General features: G+C 44.5%; 1 protein-coding gene across 4 annotated transcripts in view; it reads right to left on the minus strand.

The window, feature by feature from the left end:
* Window positions 1–1659: 1659 nt before the first annotated feature.
* LOC127581190 (protein spinster homolog 1-like) overlaps window positions 1660–19155 on the minus strand; it is a 138126-nt gene continuing 120630 nt past the window's right edge. For 3 of the 4 annotated variants that reach the window (XM_052035292.1, XM_052035291.1, XM_052035288.1), the window contains one exon: window positions 12847–12949. In XM_052035292.1, coding sequence (XP_051891252.1) covers window positions 12870–12949 — 80 coding nt within the window. In that variant the 3' untranslated portion in view covers window positions 12847–12869. Of the gene's footprint in view, window positions 4535–12846; window positions 12950–19155 lie in introns of those variants that run through there. The other variant, XM_052035290.1, reaches the window with a different exon arrangement.

Raw genomic sequence — 19155 nt, forward strand, 5'->3', positions numbered from 1 at the left:
AGATTAGAAGGTCATTTAGTCAATGTATTTAAGATGATTAATGGATCTGGTGCAGGTACAGAGAAACTATTTGCTCTGGTGGTGAGTAGAGAACAAGAAACACGTCCTAAAACTTAAAGCTAAGGCAGTCAAGAGTGAAACAAGGCTACATTTCTTCCACAGAAAGGTTAGTGGAATTCTATTCTCCAAGACAGTGGGATTGCAAGGCTGAAAGCTGTAGATCTTTGCTAGGTAAGGATATCAAGGGAAGTGGGGAAAGCTGGGTAAAAGACAGTGTTATACAGATCTAACAGAATTGAGGAGGAGGTCTGAGAATTGAATGGCTTGCTCTTGTTGAAATTTTGAGACATAAAATACACATCAGCATAGTTATCTTTATTGAATATGTGTGCCCAGCAAATCCTGCAAGCTTTCTCTAAATATTTTATGCCATCAGTAAGGAAGACTTCGTATTCATCTCTTTCAGATGTTGAGTATACTCTGCATTAATCAGGTCCAGGTGGTGGTTACATTTTAAGCCTTACCCTTATTGCATCAAGATAAGATATCTTTATTAGTCACATGTACATCGAAACACACAATGAAATGCACCTTTTGCATGGGATGTTCTGGAGGCAGCCCACAAGTGTCACCACGCTTCCGGCGCCAACATAGCATGCCCACAACTTCCTAACCCATACGCCTTTGGAATGTGGGAGGAAACCAGAGCACCCGGAGGAAACTCACGCAGACACGGGGAGAACGTACAAACTCCTTACAGACAGCAGCCAGAATTGAACCAAGGTCACTGGCACTGTAATAACAACATCAACTTGCCATTGTATGCCCCCTTCAATGTTGAAAAACATTCCAAAAAGAATTATCAGTTTAGATTTGACACTGACCTATACAAGGTGCATTACAAGCAGGATTTTAAAGGCAGGGAGCTGGAGAGGTTTAGGAAGGGAATTCCAGAGTGGGCATTTGGCCACTTAGGACAAAGTTGCCATTGGTGGAGAGATGGAATTTGGGGATACACAAGAGGCTAGAACTGGAGGTGCACTGGAGAGATATCAGTTGAGGGATCTCAGACAGAGGAACAAACAGGTCCAAAGAAAAATCCGAAATGGGAATTTTAAATTTGCTCAAAATGGCAGCACAAATAGGTGCCAGGGGTTTATAAGACTATTGAACAGACCACTTGTATGATAATATGGACTCTTGTCCTCACAAGCTATCCCATCATGGCCTTGCACTTTATTGTCTGCCTGCCCTGCACTTCCTCCGAAGCTGTAACACTTACTCTGAATTCTGTTATTGTTTTCCCTTGTACTACCTCAATGCACTGATGTGATGAAATGATCTGTATGGATGGCGTGCAAGACAACGTTTTTCACTGTACCTCAGTACATGTGACAATATTAAACCAATTTCCCAAATTACTTGCCGTGGCATTTATAGGTAGGGAGGGGCTTGCTCAACACTGTCATGTCATGTGACTGCCAAGCAGAAGGAGAAAGGAACAGGCAAAGTTAATTGCAAGCTCATCATGTATGTTTTGTTACTTTTAGTACATTTAACAAATAGACTTGAAGACCAGCCAACAATGAATAATGCCCTAAATACCATGAAGGACAGCGTACAAATTGTTAAAGTTTTCTTTAAGTACTTTCACTTTAATATTTTATTAACCTACTGAACATGCACTTTCACACACGTCACCTATATTGCACAGACTATTGTACATTAAGCATTCATATGCTTTATACAGTCTTTGTACTTATGGTACATATTCACATATTGAATACTTAAATACATTCATGTATACAACTTATGAAAGTGTACAGTCTTACACACATATAAAGACATTGTAAATTTAGTTGCATTGTGCTTGCAGCGAGAATAAAGCAATACAGATCCCTTTGTCCCTTTTTTGTTCCTTTTCTGTGAAATTCTTTTTAATGCTTGTCTCATATTTACTTATGGTATGAGAGGGAGGCCATTCAGCCCATCGAGTCTATGCCAACTCTCAGAGCAGTCCTGTCAGTCCTAATCTCCCAATCATTTCCCAGTAACTTATTCTCTCTCACATCCCCATCAATTCCCTCCTGATGCTCCCACCACCCATCTACACCAGTGGCCAAGTAACACACCAACCTGCACGTCACTGGGATGTGGAAGGAAACTGAAGAGTCCAGAGAAAACCCACACCGTGACAGGGAGAAGATGCGAATGCCACTGGAGGTCAGGTTCAAACCAGGGTTGCTGGAGCTGCTGGACAGTAGCCCTTGCACCTTATAGTCTACCTGCACTGCTCTTTCTCTATAACAGTAACACCATATTTTACATTCTGTTATTGCTTTTCCCTTTGTACTACCTTGATGTACTTATGTTTTGAAATGATCTGTCTGGATGGCATGCAAAAAAGTTTTTCCACTGTATCTCGGTACATGCGACAATAATAAACCAATTACGAAATGGGACTACTTTACCTACAGTGTGTCAGGAATGGATATGTAGCAACATTTCCTGGAGCATTCAGGAAATTAATCACCTGCTTTTCTGACCATTAGAAAAGCATATTTTGTTTTGTTTAATGAAAAATCTGCTTCTCAGTAAATGTTTGTGCATAGTTAAGTAAAGGTTTCACTGCTGGCCATGGTGACATTTCTGAACTGTTCATACCAAGAACACAGGTTAAGTTGAGCATAGATCAAACATTCAGTAAAACTCCCTCTCACTGCTCAGCACTATCTCTCAGAAAACTAATTCCCACTCTATATTTGTAATCATAGATAGTTCCACTTGAAGACAAAGCTGGAAGTCACTAAACCAAACACAGCCAAGAGGAGAAAAGAGACCTGAACCATATCGATCCTAGCTGGGTTTATCCTGGGCTGCCAAAGTCACGTTTGTTCTGTTTGTACCAGTTTCCCAAAGGTTTGTTTCATATGAGAAGCTACAAGTCGACATCCCTGATGAGAATAATTCCGGATTTCCCTTTCCTTTGTCTGCATATACATTCCCAACACAGTTCCTTAAACTGGTTGGCAGCTGTGTTGTATGTGGATTCAAACAATAGTCTGAATATTAAAAATGACAAACAACAGGAGTTTCAATGGATGTAGAGCTCTATTGATTTTCACTCCAAAGGAATCATTATAACAGCAAATCCGAAGATAAAAGCAATTATAAAATTCTGACAAAGATTTGCAGTTTAACTTGTCATGGTGAAATAAACTAAAAATCCTATTCACTGGCACAGAGGATAAATCCTCTCCCTGAAGTTACATTGACTAAGCCCAAAGTTCAAAGTGCAGTTGGTGCAAATTTTGTGGATTTGGTGTAAGTGGCTCCAGTTCTCCGAACCCTTGGGCCAGGAGGTGAATTGGCTAAAGATAAATGTGTTATCTACTGACCTCACTGGGAAAGTGGAGGGCTTTGGTCTTAGGGTGATGGGAAGAGCTGCTTCTGCCATAATGCCCACTTTGTCAAACAAGGTCCTTCTGCTCAATGCCCAGGTACAAACATGGAGTAGGGGTATGGGGATTGGAATGGCACCTGTGGAGAGCCTCAGTAGCTCTTGAGAGGGATGTGGCAAAGGACAGACTGTTAAAGACAGAGAGAGTTTTAACTTTGTTATTTGACTTGGGAGAACTGGACAACCAAGTCCCAAAGTTAAACAACTTCGGCCTCCTCTGGATGAGAAGTTCAAAATGAATGCTCCAACAACTGGACATAAAGGTTTCGTAGCACTCATCCGAGATCCTGGCCAGTACATATTCTTTAGCTGATTAGAAAAAAGGCACATTATTTGTCTGTGATCATCTCGCTGCTGTTTTGTGTGGCTTTACAGAGGGGCAAATATAATGCAGCATATCACTGTTACAACAGTGGCTACACTTCAGAAATAGTTAATTGAATAAAGTGTTTTGGGACATCCTGAAATCTATAAAAGAGTTTGTATAATGCTAGTCTCACTTTCCATACATGCAGTCAAGGCTCTTCTAAGCAAGCAGACACTAAGTGGTTCATGGTGCTTTGTTCAAATGATTTTGTTTCAAGGCAGAAGAACTTGTTACAAATGAAACAATTTTCAGCAGTAGAGGATAATTCCAGGAACTTCCTACGCAAAAACTCTACCAGAGGGCATTCATCACAATCACAACAGCAATTCAAAAAGGTGACTCAACAACACCTTCAAGGACGATCAGCAATGGGCAATAAACACTAGCTCTGCTAGCTACACAGAGCACCGACCACCGAGAAACTGGATCCACACCAGCTCAGTTTGTTACACAGAAAAGGAAGGTGAAGAGTGACAAATGGAAAGGTGAAAAATATTTTCCGAAAAGCCTTGCAGAAAACGTTGCCTTCAGTTGTATAAAACTTTGCTGCCAGTGTTCTTAATTAACTTGAAAATTATCATCTGAAATCCTAGAATTTGGATAAATGTCTCCTTCAGGCCAACAATTCAAGTGGCTACTTCAGCTGAAGATCTCTGGCACAGGCACGATGATGGAGTCCTTGCCTCACTTCGTGACCGTTGATGAACCTACAAAAGAGATGGCGATAATCTGTGATGTAACAGCAGCTCTCCTGACCCGAATGTTCCACAATATCCGCTTTACATGTCACACATATTTTCAAGAGGCAGGGCATAACATCTCAGAAACAAAGGGGGGCATCACCAGAAAATTAAAATGAGGTTCCTCACACATTGTGAGGAGGATATAAAAAGAGAATGCAAAGGGAAATCCATGGGGGCATTGGTGAGACTAAACCACAGTCTAGTTTTAGTCGCCTTCTTGAGGAGGTATTTATTTGCATTGTGGGCAGTTCAGAATAGGCTCTTTAAGCAAGGGTTGCAAGAACCAATGAACATAAGAGTTGGAGCAGGAATAGATATCTCACCCTTCGAGCTTGTTCCTTCATGCACCAGATCATGACCTCTTTTACACCATTTTTCTGCACTATCTCCATTCCCCTTGTTCTCTTAACATCCAGCAATCTTTGACCTGTGTTATGAAGTGCTGAGAGATCGAGGGGGTTGAGAACTTCAAGTTCCTAACAGTGAACATCACCAATAGTCTATCCTGGTCCAACCACGTAGATGCCACGGCCAAGAAATCTCACCAGCGCCTCTACTTCCACAGGAGGCTAAAGAAATTCGCCATGTCCCCATTGCCCCTCACCAATTTTTATAGATGCCCCATTGGAAGCATCCTACCTGGATGCATCACAGCTTGGAATGGCAACTGGTTTGCCCGAGACTGCAAAAAACTGCAGAGCTCAGCATATCACAAAAACCAGCTTCCCCTCCACAGACTCTGTCTATACCTCTCGCTACCTCAGTAAAGCGGACAGCATAATCAGAGACCCCAGCCACCCTGGACATTCTCTCTCCTCCCCCCTCCCATCTGGCAGAAGATACAAAAACCTGAAAGCACATACTACCAGGCTCAAGGACAGCTTCTATCCTGCTGTTATAAGATAAGATATCTTTATTAGTCACATGTACATCAAAACACACAGTGAAATGCACCTTTTGCGTAGAGTGTTCTGGGGGCAGCCCGCAAGTGTCACCACGCTTCCGGCACCTACATAGCATGCCCACAACTTCCTAACCCATACGCCTTTGGAATGTGGGAGGAAACCGGAGCACCCGGAGGAAACCCACGCAGACATGGGGAGAACGTACAAACTCCTTACAGACAGTGGCCGGAATTGATCCTGGTTCGCTGGCACTGTAATAGCGTTACGCTAACCGCTGCGCTACCGTGGCTGCCCCAAACTATTGAACGGCCCCCTTGTACAATAAGATGGACTCATGACCTCACCATCCACCTCGTTATGACATTGCACCTTATTGTCTGCCTGCACTTTCTCTGTAACTGTAACACTTTATTCTGCATTCTGTTATTGCTTCTCCCTTGTACTACCTCAGTGTACTGACGTGACAAAATGATCGGTATAGATGCCAGGCAAGACAGTTTTTCACTGTACATGTGACAATAATAAACCAATTTACCAATTTATGAACGAACTCATACTGAGCCTCCACAGCTCTCTGGGGCAAGAGAATTCCAAAGATTCACCATCCTCGGAGTAAGTACATTTCTTCTCATCTCAATCTTAAATGGCCTGCCTCCTTTCCTAAGATTGTGACCCATGGCTCAGCACTCCTCAGCTGTCAATCCCTCTGAGAATTTTGTAAGTTTCAATGTGATCATCTCCTATTGTTTTAACCTACAGAGAATATAGTTCTAGTCTATTCAATCACTCTTCATATGGCAACCCCACCATCCTTGGAACCATTCTGCTGAATCTCTGCTGAACTCTGTTTTTGTAAGGTGACTAAATTTGTACACAATACTCCTGATACAGATCTCAGCAGGGACCTACATAATTGCAAGAAGACCTCTCTACTGCTGCACTCAACCTTCCCACAATAAAAACCAACATGTTGTTTGCCCTAACTTCCAGCACCTTCATTATGGCTCTCAGTGTGCAAGCACACCTTTAAGTATCAACATTTACCAATCTCTCACCACTTAAAAAAATACTCTGCTTCTCTGTTAAGTGCACCAAGTGGATGACCTCACGTTTTTCCACAACATATTCCATCTCCCACACTCTCAGCTTGTCCATATCTCCCTGAAGCCTTTTTACATCCTCCTCCCTACTCACAACCCCATCTGGTTTTGTATCATCAGAGATTTGGTACCCTCAGCTAAATCACTGGTGTAGTTCCACCCAGCCAGAGGAATCAGGCAGCCTGCATCCCAGCCAGAGGAAGAAAGGACCTGAGAGAGAGAGAGATGCAGGGCGAGGCCATTCAGCCCTTCAAACCTGCTCTGCCATTCAATAAGACCATAGGTGATCTTCTAACTCAGCATCACTTTCCTGTACTATGCCCCCCCCCATCTGTTGTCTAAAAATCTATCAACCTCCATCTTGAATATGCTCAATAAATGAAAGATAAAACTAAGTGCATGCAAATGTAGATGCAATTAACTGAATTCCTTAAGAACAGATTCAGTTGAAAAGGGCTTCAGTTAAACTGGGCTGGCAGCAGATTCCCAATGAATCACATAGCAGGTAGGGACTTTTTTCATTGAAGCATAGAAGAGGGGTGATCTTACAGGGGTGTATAAAATCATGAGGGGTATAGATAGGGTCAGTATGCACAGTCTTTTTCCCAGGGCTGGGGAAATCAAGAACTGGAGGACATAGGTTTAGGGTGAGAGGGGAAAGATTTAATTGGAACCTGAGGGGCAACTTTTTTTACCCAGAGGGTGGTCAGAATCTGAAACAACCTGCCGGAGGAAATGGCTGAGGCAGGTACATTAACAACATTTAAAACATACATGGATAAGAAAGGTTTAGAGGGATACGAATGAAACACGGGCAAATGGGACTAGCTTAGATGGAAACCTTGGTCAGCATGGACCAGATGGGCCAAAGGGCCTGCTCCCGTGCTGGGTGACCCTATGACTTAGAAAAAGGAGATCACTTTCGACACATCTGCTAGATTTTTTGGAGCTTGCAAGTATTTAAAAATTGTTGCCGCATAGGTTATACAAAAATTAAGACTCATGAAATTGAGGGAAATTGATTTGTATGGAATGAGGATTAGTTAATGGACAGAACACGGACAGTAGGAAGTCAGTCATTTTGGGAGTGGTACTCTTCACTAGTTGCTTACTGCTAGCATCACTGGCTGGGTTTAAGCTGGTCACGATCTACATGAACGATTAAAAAAAGGGGACCTGGTATAACGTATCCAAGACTGCTGATGCTACAAAGCAAGGTGGGAAAATCTATGAGGAAAAGTCAAAGGGGCTGCAGAGAGATATTAACAAGTTAAGCGATTGAGCAAGAAGGCAGCGGGCAGGACTTAATGAGAGGAAATGTAAATATCTCCATGGGCAGGAAAAATAGATTAGTGGAGTGTTTTGTTGTAGAAGGTGAGTTACAGGGAAATAGTGGTGTTCAGTCTGAACCAAATCCTTGAATGCCAACCTTTCCCACAGACATCGTTAAACCTGAAGGTAAATGGTTGCCTTGAAACTATTTCTCCATAGTGTCTAGTCAATGATAGATGAATATTTTGATCTGTGTTATTACCAAAGCACATTGAGAGATCACATTTAATCGACTCAGAGAGGTATTGCAAGCAAAAGGGTTTCAGTGTTTAGCTGGACAACACCCCTCCCCGTCTGGGCCAATGATCCACATCCATTGCTGATGCACACCACTGCACACAATCACAAAACAAAAGCTTTAAATTGTAATACATTAAATGTGATTATTAAACAGGATTAAAAAAGTGAATCATAATTTTTAAAGTTCATAAAAGTAAATAATGCGGTGCACAATACCCTCACTGGCAAGGGGGTGTCTTGGATGTCTGACAACAGCCCCCCACCTTCTTACCCCTCACTCCACACACTCCTCCCATTGCTGTTTCAGGTTCAGATGCTCTCCTCTTCAACTATAACCTTGGATTGGCAACCATCCCCAACTACACCCCAGCTCCCCCCCCCCCCCCCCCCCCCCACCCTTGGAACACCCAATTGCTTTGGAAACTGCAGCTGCCTGTGCAACACCTTCAGATCCCACTCTCAATTACCCACCCTACCTCCAATGCCCCCTAAGTGCTACCCCTTTAGCCCACGTCATCTGTAGGGCCCAGGAACGAAGACAGCAACCTGTCAATGTGTCATTTCACATCCAGTCTGGTGATTCCCAGGGCACCAATGCTCAATACAAGAGGGCATGGCTTTAAGGTTATGGGTGGGAGGTTCAGGGGAGATGTCAGGGGGAGGTTTTTCACCCAGAGAGTTGCTGGTGCATGGAATGCACTGCCTGGGGTGGTGGTGGAGGCAGATACATTGGACAGGTTCAAGAGTTTGTTGGATAGGCACATGGAGGAATGTGAGGTAGAGGGATATGCGGAAGGAAAGGGTTAGATAGTGTGAGGGTGGTTTGATGGACGGCACAACATAGTGGGCCGAAGGGCCTGTTTTGTGCTGTATGGTTCTATGGTTCTATATGGCTAAAGGTAGCAGAGAGGGAAAGAGAGAGGCAGACAGAGAAGGGTGGGGGGGGGGAGGTGTTGGAGAGAGACATAGGCAGAGAAAGAGGCAGGGAGGGAAGAGGGAGAGAAAGATGTACAGAGTGAGAGGAAGTGAAGGGCAGACATCTCTATGGGACAAGATCCTAGGTCAGATACCCAGCTTGACCTCTGACTGAAAGCCAAGATCAGCTTGACATGTCAGCCTTACGCTGGCTACTGGATTGGTAATGTGCCAGGTATAGGTTCTGGTGGAGACTGGGTCACCTCAACCTGGTGCAGACACACATCGCTCTGAAAATGATTTGTCCAACTCAGTCACCAATATCCAGAACAGGTTAAGAGCCAGGAGCAGTCAAACCAAAATCAAAGCTCAGGCCCACCTATGTGGGCTACATGACATTTTCTCCGAGCTCCGTGAAATACTTCATCCAGGAAACAATTCATTAAATGTAACAAAAGTGGTGAGTGCTCCTAGCTACTTAATGATGGACCACACAGATGGGAACTTTGGGGTGAAGGACCTTGGGGGTGCACATCAGGCTGAAATTGGAGGAATGCACAACTCCAAGAGGAGGTTAGAAGGCTTTAGCAATGAGAGTCAATAACCATATTATTAGAGATTATAAAGGCAAAGTATTTTCCATTTGACCATTTAAATTTAAGGGCATTCCACTTAAAAATACTGGTATTCTATTACTGATTAACAGTGTAATTAAAATTACAAGTATAAATTAGAATTGTTTTGCAGCCCTGATGCTTTTCTTTGGCAGCAATATCCACAGAAAATGCAGCACAGGAGATGGCCATTCGGCCCAACAGCCTATGTTGGCATTTATATGTATCTTCCCATTCCATCTATTTCATCTCAACTTTTCAGTGTAACTTTCTCTCATGTACTCTCTAGTTTCCTCGTTAAAATATACATGCTACTTGTCTCAACCATTTCCTGTGGCAGTGAGTTCCTCACTCTAACCCTGATTTGATTTCCCTGTTTGATTTAGTGGTAGCATTTTGTTCTTATTTATGGCCCTCATCTTTGGATTCATCCACAGTGAAAATATTCCCTTCACCAATTACGCCATCCAACCTATTTACAATTTATGGAGCTCTAAGAGCTTCTTTCTAAATGTTTTCTGAACTGAAATCTCAAGATGTTAGCTGCCATCTTTTGGTTCTGTACCTGCATTCTCTTTTGTTTCAACTAATAAATGGAAACAGGAACTATGAACAGTAGGTACAGCCTTACAAGAATTCAAAACACATTTAACATAAAAGAATTGGAATATTACGTTAGAACTTTACAAAACATTGGTTGGACCACACTTGGATTATTGTGTGTAGTTCCGGCTTCCACACTGTAGAAGGGATGTGGATGCGTTGGAGAGGGTGCTGAGGTAATTCACCAAGATGTGAAAGCCCACCTGAATTGGAGGACTTTAGTTACAAGGAGAGATTGTATAGGCTGGGTTTATTTTCCCTGGAGCAAAGGAGGCTGTGTGGTGACCTGATAGGGGTATATAACATTCTGAGAGGCATAGACAGGGTGAATCGTCAAAGTATTTTTTCCATAGCAGGGGTATCAAAAACAAAAAGACATAGGTTTAAAGTGTGAGGAAGGAGTTTTAAAGGAGATCTGAGGGTAAAGTTTTTCCACACAGAGGGTGTGCTGCCAGAGGAGGTGGTGGAAGAATATACAATTAGAAGGTTTAATAGGCATCTAGACAGGCTCTTGAATAGCCAAGGCTTAGAAGGCTACCTAATGGGATTAGTATAGACAGGCACCAAGGATATGATGGGCAAGGGGGCCTGTTTCTGTGCTGTACAACTCCATAATCACACCATTTCTGAAATTAATACACACAAAAAGTGCTGGAGGAACTCAGCAGGTCAGGCAGCATCTATGGAGGGAAATAAACAGTCGACGTTTCGGGTCGAGACCCTTCATCAGGATGAAGTCCAAGCCAGTGCCTTATTTGAATTGCTTTAATGCTTGCTGACTGGCAAAACAGTTTGTAATTATTCTTCTCACCTGCATCCTAGGTGTTGTCGCTCTGCCATCCCTGTCAGCTTCTTATTCTCAAATGATATAGATATATAGATGATATTTCTTATTTTTCCTTCATTCCACATTTAGCTATGTTAAGGATTATTTGCCACAAACATCCAGGTCTTGAAATTTGTTTGCATTAACACCAAAATGACTAAGGCTGCACAGACAATAAGTGCATTTAAGTGACCGCAACCAATTTCAAGCACATTAAGGACACAAGAAATAGGAGCAGCAGCAGTCCACACAGCCCTTGCACCCGCCCCACCGTTAAATAAGATCATGGCCAACCTCCGACTTCAGCATCACTTTGCCCTAACCATAGAACCATAGAACCGTACAGCACAAAACAGGCCCTTCGGCCCACCGTGTCGTGCCATCCATCAGACCACCCTCACACTACTTAACCCCTTCCTCCCGCATATCCCTCTATCTCACGTTCCTCCATATGCCTATCCAACAAGCTCTTGAACCTGTTCAATGTATCTGCCTCCACCACCACCCCAGGCAGTGCATTCCATGCACCAACCACTCTCTGGGTGAAAAACCTCCCTCTGACATCTCCCCTGAACCTCCCACCCATAACCTTAAAGCCATGACCTCTCGTCTTGAGCATTGGTGCCCTGGGAAGGAGGCGCTGACTGTCTACTCTATCTATTCCTCTCAATATTTTATATACCTCTATCATGTCTCCTCTCATCCTCCTCCTTTCCAGTGAATAAAGCCCTAGCACCTTAAGCCTCTCCTCATATTCAATACCCTCCAATCCAGGCAGCATCCTGGTAAATCTCCTCTGCACCCTCTCCAATGCCTCCACATCCTTCCTACACCAACATTCGCTGCCTTGATTACACTCGGCAACTGAGGCTCCACAAAGGTTCTCTGCCTTCTGAGTGAAGAGGTTTCCTCTCAGTTGTGTCCTGAATGTTCAGCCTCTTATTTGAAGGCTGACCTGCTCTAGACAGCCCAGCTGGGGAAAACATCATCTGTGAAACCCTGTGGGAGTTTTTGCAAGTTTCAAACATGTCACCTTTCTGTGCAAGCCAGTAATAAGGTACAGACTTAACAGTGTGAGGATTCTGTGTGCCCTGTTTTTCTGACACTCAGCTCATTCGTACAACATTGTACTCACACTTCGTTCAAGTGAGAGAATTGCCGTGAGATCCTTCTTACCTCTATTCATGGTTCTGGTGGGAGGTTTTCAGAACCCCTGAGAAAATAACAATAATAGCTGCCCTTAACTGTATACCTGCAGAAATTCTTGGTGCCTTTTCCTAACCAGTCAAGTGTGAACAACACCATATGGGAAATTGTTGATATTCCTCTTTCCTTTCACGCCTCCAACCCACAATATACATTTGTGTCTCTAAACAACACCAACTCCATTCCAATAGCTAACAATAACCTTCCCAGCCAGCTAGACAGAGTCTGGGGGTTCAGCAGATGTCTGTGCGGAAGGAAAATTGCTTGGAGGTATTTCTACCTTGCAAATCTGTAACTTAATCAAAGTTCATTCAGGAACAGGTACAACCAGGTGGGTTGGCCTTGTGACTCTGCTGTAAGGAATAACATTTGACATGATTTAAAACCAAGAAGGAAGGAGGAAGGGGAGAATGCACTCACTGAGTAAGTAGGAGAGGTAGTTACTCTTGCAGCATTTATAAGATTACAAGATATCTTTATTAGTCACATGTACATCGAAACACACAGTGAAATGCATCATTTTGCGTAGAGTGCTCTGGGGGCAGCCCGTAAGTGTCGTCATGCTTCCTGCGCCAACATAGCATGCCCACAACTTCCTAACCCGTACGTCTTTGGAACGTGGGAGGAAACCGGAACACCTGGAGGAAACCCACACAGTCACGGGGAGAACGTACAAACTCCTTACAGACAGCGGCTGGAATTGAACCCTACACTACAGTGCCTGCATTTAAGAAGTATCAAGATAAAACCTTAAATTGCCAATGCGGAGAAGGCTGTAGACCAAGCGATAAATAGGAACAGTGCAAGTGGTTACTTGATGGTCAGCATGGACATGGTGGGCCGAAGGGCTTGTTGCTGTATGACTCCATGACAGAGCAGTAGGAACTCAAGTGGGTTGCTCAGTATCTACGACAATAAGGAACAAGTCTACTACTTGGGTGTGGGCCAATCAGACAGGCATTTTAATATAATCAGGAATGGGGCAGAAGAAACCAAGACAGCAGTTGGGAGCAGGAGAATCTAACAGATTGATGCAGTAAAGGAATGGACAAGCATCAAAGAGACAAAGTGTGTGAATAGCATGAGGAAATGGTATTCAGTGAGGCAGTGGGGAGAAATTCAGATATCAGGCTCATCTATTCTACTTACACCTTGTGAGAACTCTGATGCCCTGATCACTTGAAGGCAATTCCCTTTCAACAAAAATATAACAAGGGGAAACAAAGGACCGCAGACGCTGGAATCTGAATGAAAAACAAGACAATGCTGGAGGAACTCAGCAGGCCGGGCAGCATCCGCGGAGAAAAGCAGGCGGTCAACGTTTCGGGTCAGGACCCTTCTTCAGGACTGAAGATAGGAAAAGGGGAAGCCCGATATATAGGAGGGAAAAGCAGAGCAGTGATAGGTGGACAAAAGAGGGGAGGTGGGGTGGGCACAAGGTAAGGTAGATTCAGGTAAGAGATAGATATATGCGGGGGAGGAGGGAGAGCAGGTCCACCGGGAGATGGGTCAAAGGTAGAAAGAGAGAAAAAAAGGCTAGGAAAGGGAAGAGGAGAAGCAGCATGGTGGTGGGGGGGGGGGGTTGTGGGGAAGGCGGGGGGGGGGGTTACTTAAAGTGGGAGAATTCAACATTCATGCCATCAGGTTCCAAGACGGAAAATGAGGTGCTGTTCCTCCAGTTTGTGCTTGGAATTCTCCCGGCAGTGGAGGAGGCCGAGGACTGACATATCAGTGATAGTGTGGGAAGGGAAGTTGAAGTGACCGGCAACGGGGAGATGCAGATCGTGGTTACGGACGGAGCGCAGGTGTTCTCCAAAACGGTCACCTAGTCTGCGTTTGGTCTCACCAATGTAGAGGAGGCCACACTTGGAGCACCGAATGCAGTAGATGTATAACAAGGAATTGTTTCTATTACCCCATTCATTTCTTCTTGCCATACATTATCCCAAGAGTGAGGGAGAGTCAAGACAAGGAGCAGGGGTAACCATCTGATCACAGCACAGCATTTCAACAAGTTTCCAACCTCAGTTTCTTGCCCTTCATATTATATATATATATATAAAAAAATACATGTGTATATTTATGTGTATAAATATGTGTATATATATGTAAATATGTGTAAATATATATACACACACAAATTTAAATAAATATATAGGGCAGGAAACTCATGCACGCACATATATATATATATATATATATATATATACACACACACACATCTCACACACACACTTACTGGAGCATGCAGGCAAATCAGCTGCAATCTGCGTGGAGACTTAGACACCACTAATAACAGGCCTTGCTGTAAATTACACATCCCAATTATAACCCACAAATCAATGCTGACAGTGCACGCACTGGATATTTCAGAACCGAATTCTAAGACTCCTGTCTCAATTGAGTGGCCATAAGGACATGGTATATCGAGGCCAGAGGTTCCACCTGACGGAGACAGGAGCAGCAATCTGCTTCTGAGAAATTGTTATAAGCCATGGTTCAGTAGCTGACTGCCTACTCTCTGCCCAGGTCAATCTCAATCCTTCAACTAGAGTCAGTGGAAATAGGTTGTATTCTCACTGTTGGTGGGATCTTGCTATGTGTAAATTGGCTGTCACGTTTCTTTCTCAATAACAACTGAACTTCTAAAAGAAGCATCTTTGGCTGTGAAATGTTTAGGGACATCTTGAGGTTCTTTCATATGAACCAATCACCTTGGGCTACCCTAATCTTTGGGCAACATTGTGCCAGAACTGCAAGATGTGTAGGGCACTGTGTATGGTTTGGTCTCCTTATCTAAGAGACACACATGCACCTCCTCCAACCTTGTGCACATGGTGCTCCCGATGTGGCCTCCTCTACGTCACTGCGACCAAGTGCAGACTAGTGATTGCTTTGCTGAGTACCTGCGCTCTGTCCACAATGTCCTTCTGCAGCTCCCAGTTGCCCACCATTTTAAATCCCCTCCCCATTCCCACACCGACCTGTCTGTCCTCGGCCTCCTCACTGTCAGGGAGAGGGCAAATGTAATCTAGAGCAATAGCACCTCATACTCCCCCTGGGTAGTCGACAACCATATGGCATGAACATTGAATTCTCCAATTTCAGGTAACCTGCTCCCCCTTGGTCCCTCTCTCTCTCCTTCTGATCCACTCAGGTCTACTTTGCAAACTCTCCCCCCCCCCCACCTCATCACCTAGTTTCTTTCCCCAACCCCACCTGACTCCATCTGTCCATCAACCCCTCCTCACCTGGATCCACCTATCACTGGCCAGCTCTTGCCTCGCCCCCTCCCCTCACCTCTTTATACTGGATATGTCCCCTCTACTCTTTCAGTGCAGATGAAGGGGTCTCGACCTGGAAAGTCGACAGTCCATTTCCCTCCACAGATGCTGCCTGACCTGCTGAGTCAGTGCACTAGCTCATTGACTGATGGCAGAGCAGGATCAAAGGGCCAAATGTCCTACTCCTGATCCTGGCAGAATGTCATGACTTCGGGCTTTGCAAACAAGGAAAACCAACAGCTCTGATTCCTCATTCACAATCCATGTGAAATCCCAGAATGACCCATCTACACCAGACTTCACCGGTGCTATTTGCCTCCCACTTACTTGCCCAGGAAGCTCTTTCTACCTGTGGACCTTGTCACTACATTGCAGCTACAGAGTGTGCAATCTATAGGACACATTGCAGAAAGTTACCAAGCTGTACCTCGTTCCTCTGTTACCTCCACCACCAGAAAACCAACATCATGGGGCCAGCCCATCACCTCAGAGCTACTTCTTAACATTAGGTTACATCATTGACGTCAGGTCAGTATCCCACCATTGAGACACCATGTAGACTGCAGTCTTCTTGGAGAAGACTAACCTTTTCAGAGAAACTAGAGATGGCCAATAAACAAAAACCACGATAAACTGTACTGTGTACAGCTCTAACTGCTGGGAAGGTGGATAAGGTAGACAATAGCCCCCAACGCAGACCACAGTTGTTCAGCCCTGGGGGCCTGCAGCCCAAGTCAAACACACAGTTAAGCAAAATGAGCTGCACTTTAAGTGGCAAAAGAAACATCTTTGTCCCTCAGATTATTCCCCTCTCTACTCATTTCCAAGCCTTGGTAAGGAACTGTTCATGTCGTATTTTCTTTCACTTTGGATGGATGCCACATGCAGAACGTGAAGGAAAGCAGGTCAAATCTGTACACCTTTCCTGCTTCTCACTCCGAGGGCTGGAATGATCAGATGCTACAAACTGCCCTCTCCTTGGAACCCACACACCTCAAACAAAATTCAGCCTGACTGAATCTGCCAATTACTTACAGACTCTGTCTAAAGACTCATAGAGAGATACAGCACAGAAACAGTCCCTTCGGCCTGCTGACCCAGGGCTGACCATTTACACTCATTCTACATTAATCCCAATCTATATTCTCCCCACATTCCCAGATTCCAACACTCACCTACACACTCGGGGCAACTGGGAGTGACCAATTAACTTCTAACTTGGGATGTGGGCGGAAGCCAGTGCATCCAGAAAGGATCCATGCAGTCACAGGGAGAACTCTGCAAACTCCACACAGACAATACCCGAGGTCAGGATTGAACCCTGGGTCTCTGACACCGTCAGACAGAGGATCTGTTAACTGTGCCACGGCACCACCCACATTTTCTCCAATATTCAACTGAGCCTTTCCACTCACAAGTCCTCTTTGTAATTTTTTAAATGCAAAGTTGGACTGTCCCCTCCCCCTTGGTCAAGTTCAAGTAGAAAGTTTAACCCCGGCCTAACTCAGGTGCTGAAAACCAGCTGAAAGACTTACCCACCAATGTCCTGCTCCAATTCTGTCATTGTCAACGTGAACAGACGCAGCTGATAAGAGCAGCCACCCCAGAGGCTCATAGAGACCCTGATCAACACCACTGTTGCCTCCGTTCAATGTCCCCTGATTCCACTTTCATCCCCAAATGAATTAGATTGGATCGGGCTTGGCCGGGAAGGATTGGATTGGATTGGATTGGGCTGGGCTGGGCTGAATTGGGGTTGGCTGGGATAGGCTGGGTTGAATTGGATTGGAGTACGGTGGGTTGGACTGGATTGGATTGGATTGGATTGGGTTAGACTGAGCTGGGCTCTCCAACTACCTCAACCCCCCCGACCCTAATGGGCCTCACAATTTTAGAACATAGAATGTGGAAAGGCACAGCACAGGAAGAGGCCCTTCAGCCCACAATATCCATGCCCACCATGATGAGAATCGAACTGATCCCATCTGCCTGCACATGGTCCACATCCCTCCATTCCCTGCCTGTTCATGTGTCCGTCTAAGGGCCTCTTAAATAATTACTGTCGTATCTGCTTCCACCACCACCCCTGGCAGCACGTTCCAGGCACCCACCGCTCTCTGTGCAAAGGCAAATCTCCTTTAAACTTTCCCCCTCTCACCTTCAACCTGTGCTCTCTAGTATTTGACATTCCACCCTGGGAAACAGACTCCTGACTGTCTACCTATCTATGCCTCTCAATATTTTACAAACTTCTATCAGGTCACTCCTCAGTCTCCTACATTCCAGAGGAAACAATCCAAGTTTGTCCAACCTCTATTTAAAGCTAATACACTCTTATCCAGGCAACACCCTGGTAAACCTCTTCTGCACCCTCTCCAAAACCTCCACATTCTTCCCATAGTTTGGCAACCAGAACTGTGCACAATACTCCAATGCGAGATCTCGACCTGAAACGTCAACCATCCCTTTGCCTCCACAGATGTGCTCGACCCACTGAGTTCCTCCAGAAGTTTGGTTTTGGCTCCACAATACTCCAAGTGAGGGCTAACCAACATTTTGTACAGCTGCAACATTACTTGCCAACTTTTATAATCAACGACTTGACCAATGAAGGCAAGCATGTAGCAATGAAGGCAATTACCACTTGTGTTGCCACTTTCAGGGAGCAATGGACTTCCACCTCAAGATCCCTCTGTACATCAATGTTCCTAAGGGTCCTGTCATTCACTGTATACCTTCCTCTTGCATTTGACCTCCCAAAATTCATCTCCTAACACTTGTCCAGACTATACTCCATCTCCCACTTCCCCACACAAATTTTCTGATGCATCCTTTGACAACCCTCCTCACTACCCAGAGCTCCACTAGTTTTCATGTTACCTGAAAACTTATTCATCCATCCACCTACATTTTCAAAGAATCATAGAAGAATACAGCACGGATACAGGCCATGCTGGCCACGGTGCCCACCCAGCTAGTCCCAATTTCCTGCGTTTAGCCCATATCCCTCCAAGCCCCACCCCTGCATGTACCTATCCAAGTGCTTCATAATGGGTACTTAGACTTCATCCAAGTCATTTATGTATCACAAACAACAGAAGTTCCAACTCCGATCTCTGCCAAACACAGACCTCCAGTCAGAAAAAGAACCATCCACCACTACTCTCTGTCGTCTTGTGGCCAAGCAAATTATGGATCTATTCTCTTCTCCCGGAGGTTGGTGATCCAGAGGAATCGTCTAGCACAGAAGGCAGATGAAGCCAAATAATGAGATACATTCAAGAATGAGTCAGATATTCTTAGGATCGGGGGATATGGGGAGAAAGTTGGAACAAGATACTGCATTTGGATGAATTCAGCTATGATCATATTGAACAGCAGAGCAGGCTCCTATTTTCTATGTTTTTATGTTTCTAAAATAAAAATCCAAAAATATGCTCTTTTCCAACCAAGGCACCATAGAGTGGGTGAAGCAGTTAGAAAGGAGCACAAAGAGATGAATTTGTTAATGTGCCAGAGGTCAAGGAAGGAGCAGGTCCTAACGGGGAAAGAGATGCAAG

The sequence above is a fragment of the Pristis pectinata genome, chromosome 21 (assembly GCF_009764475.1).
Source record: "Pristis pectinata isolate sPriPec2 chromosome 21, sPriPec2.1.pri, whole genome shotgun sequence".
In the NCBI taxonomy this organism is placed as follows: domain Eukaryota; kingdom Metazoa; phylum Chordata; class Chondrichthyes; order Rhinopristiformes; family Pristidae; genus Pristis; species Pristis pectinata.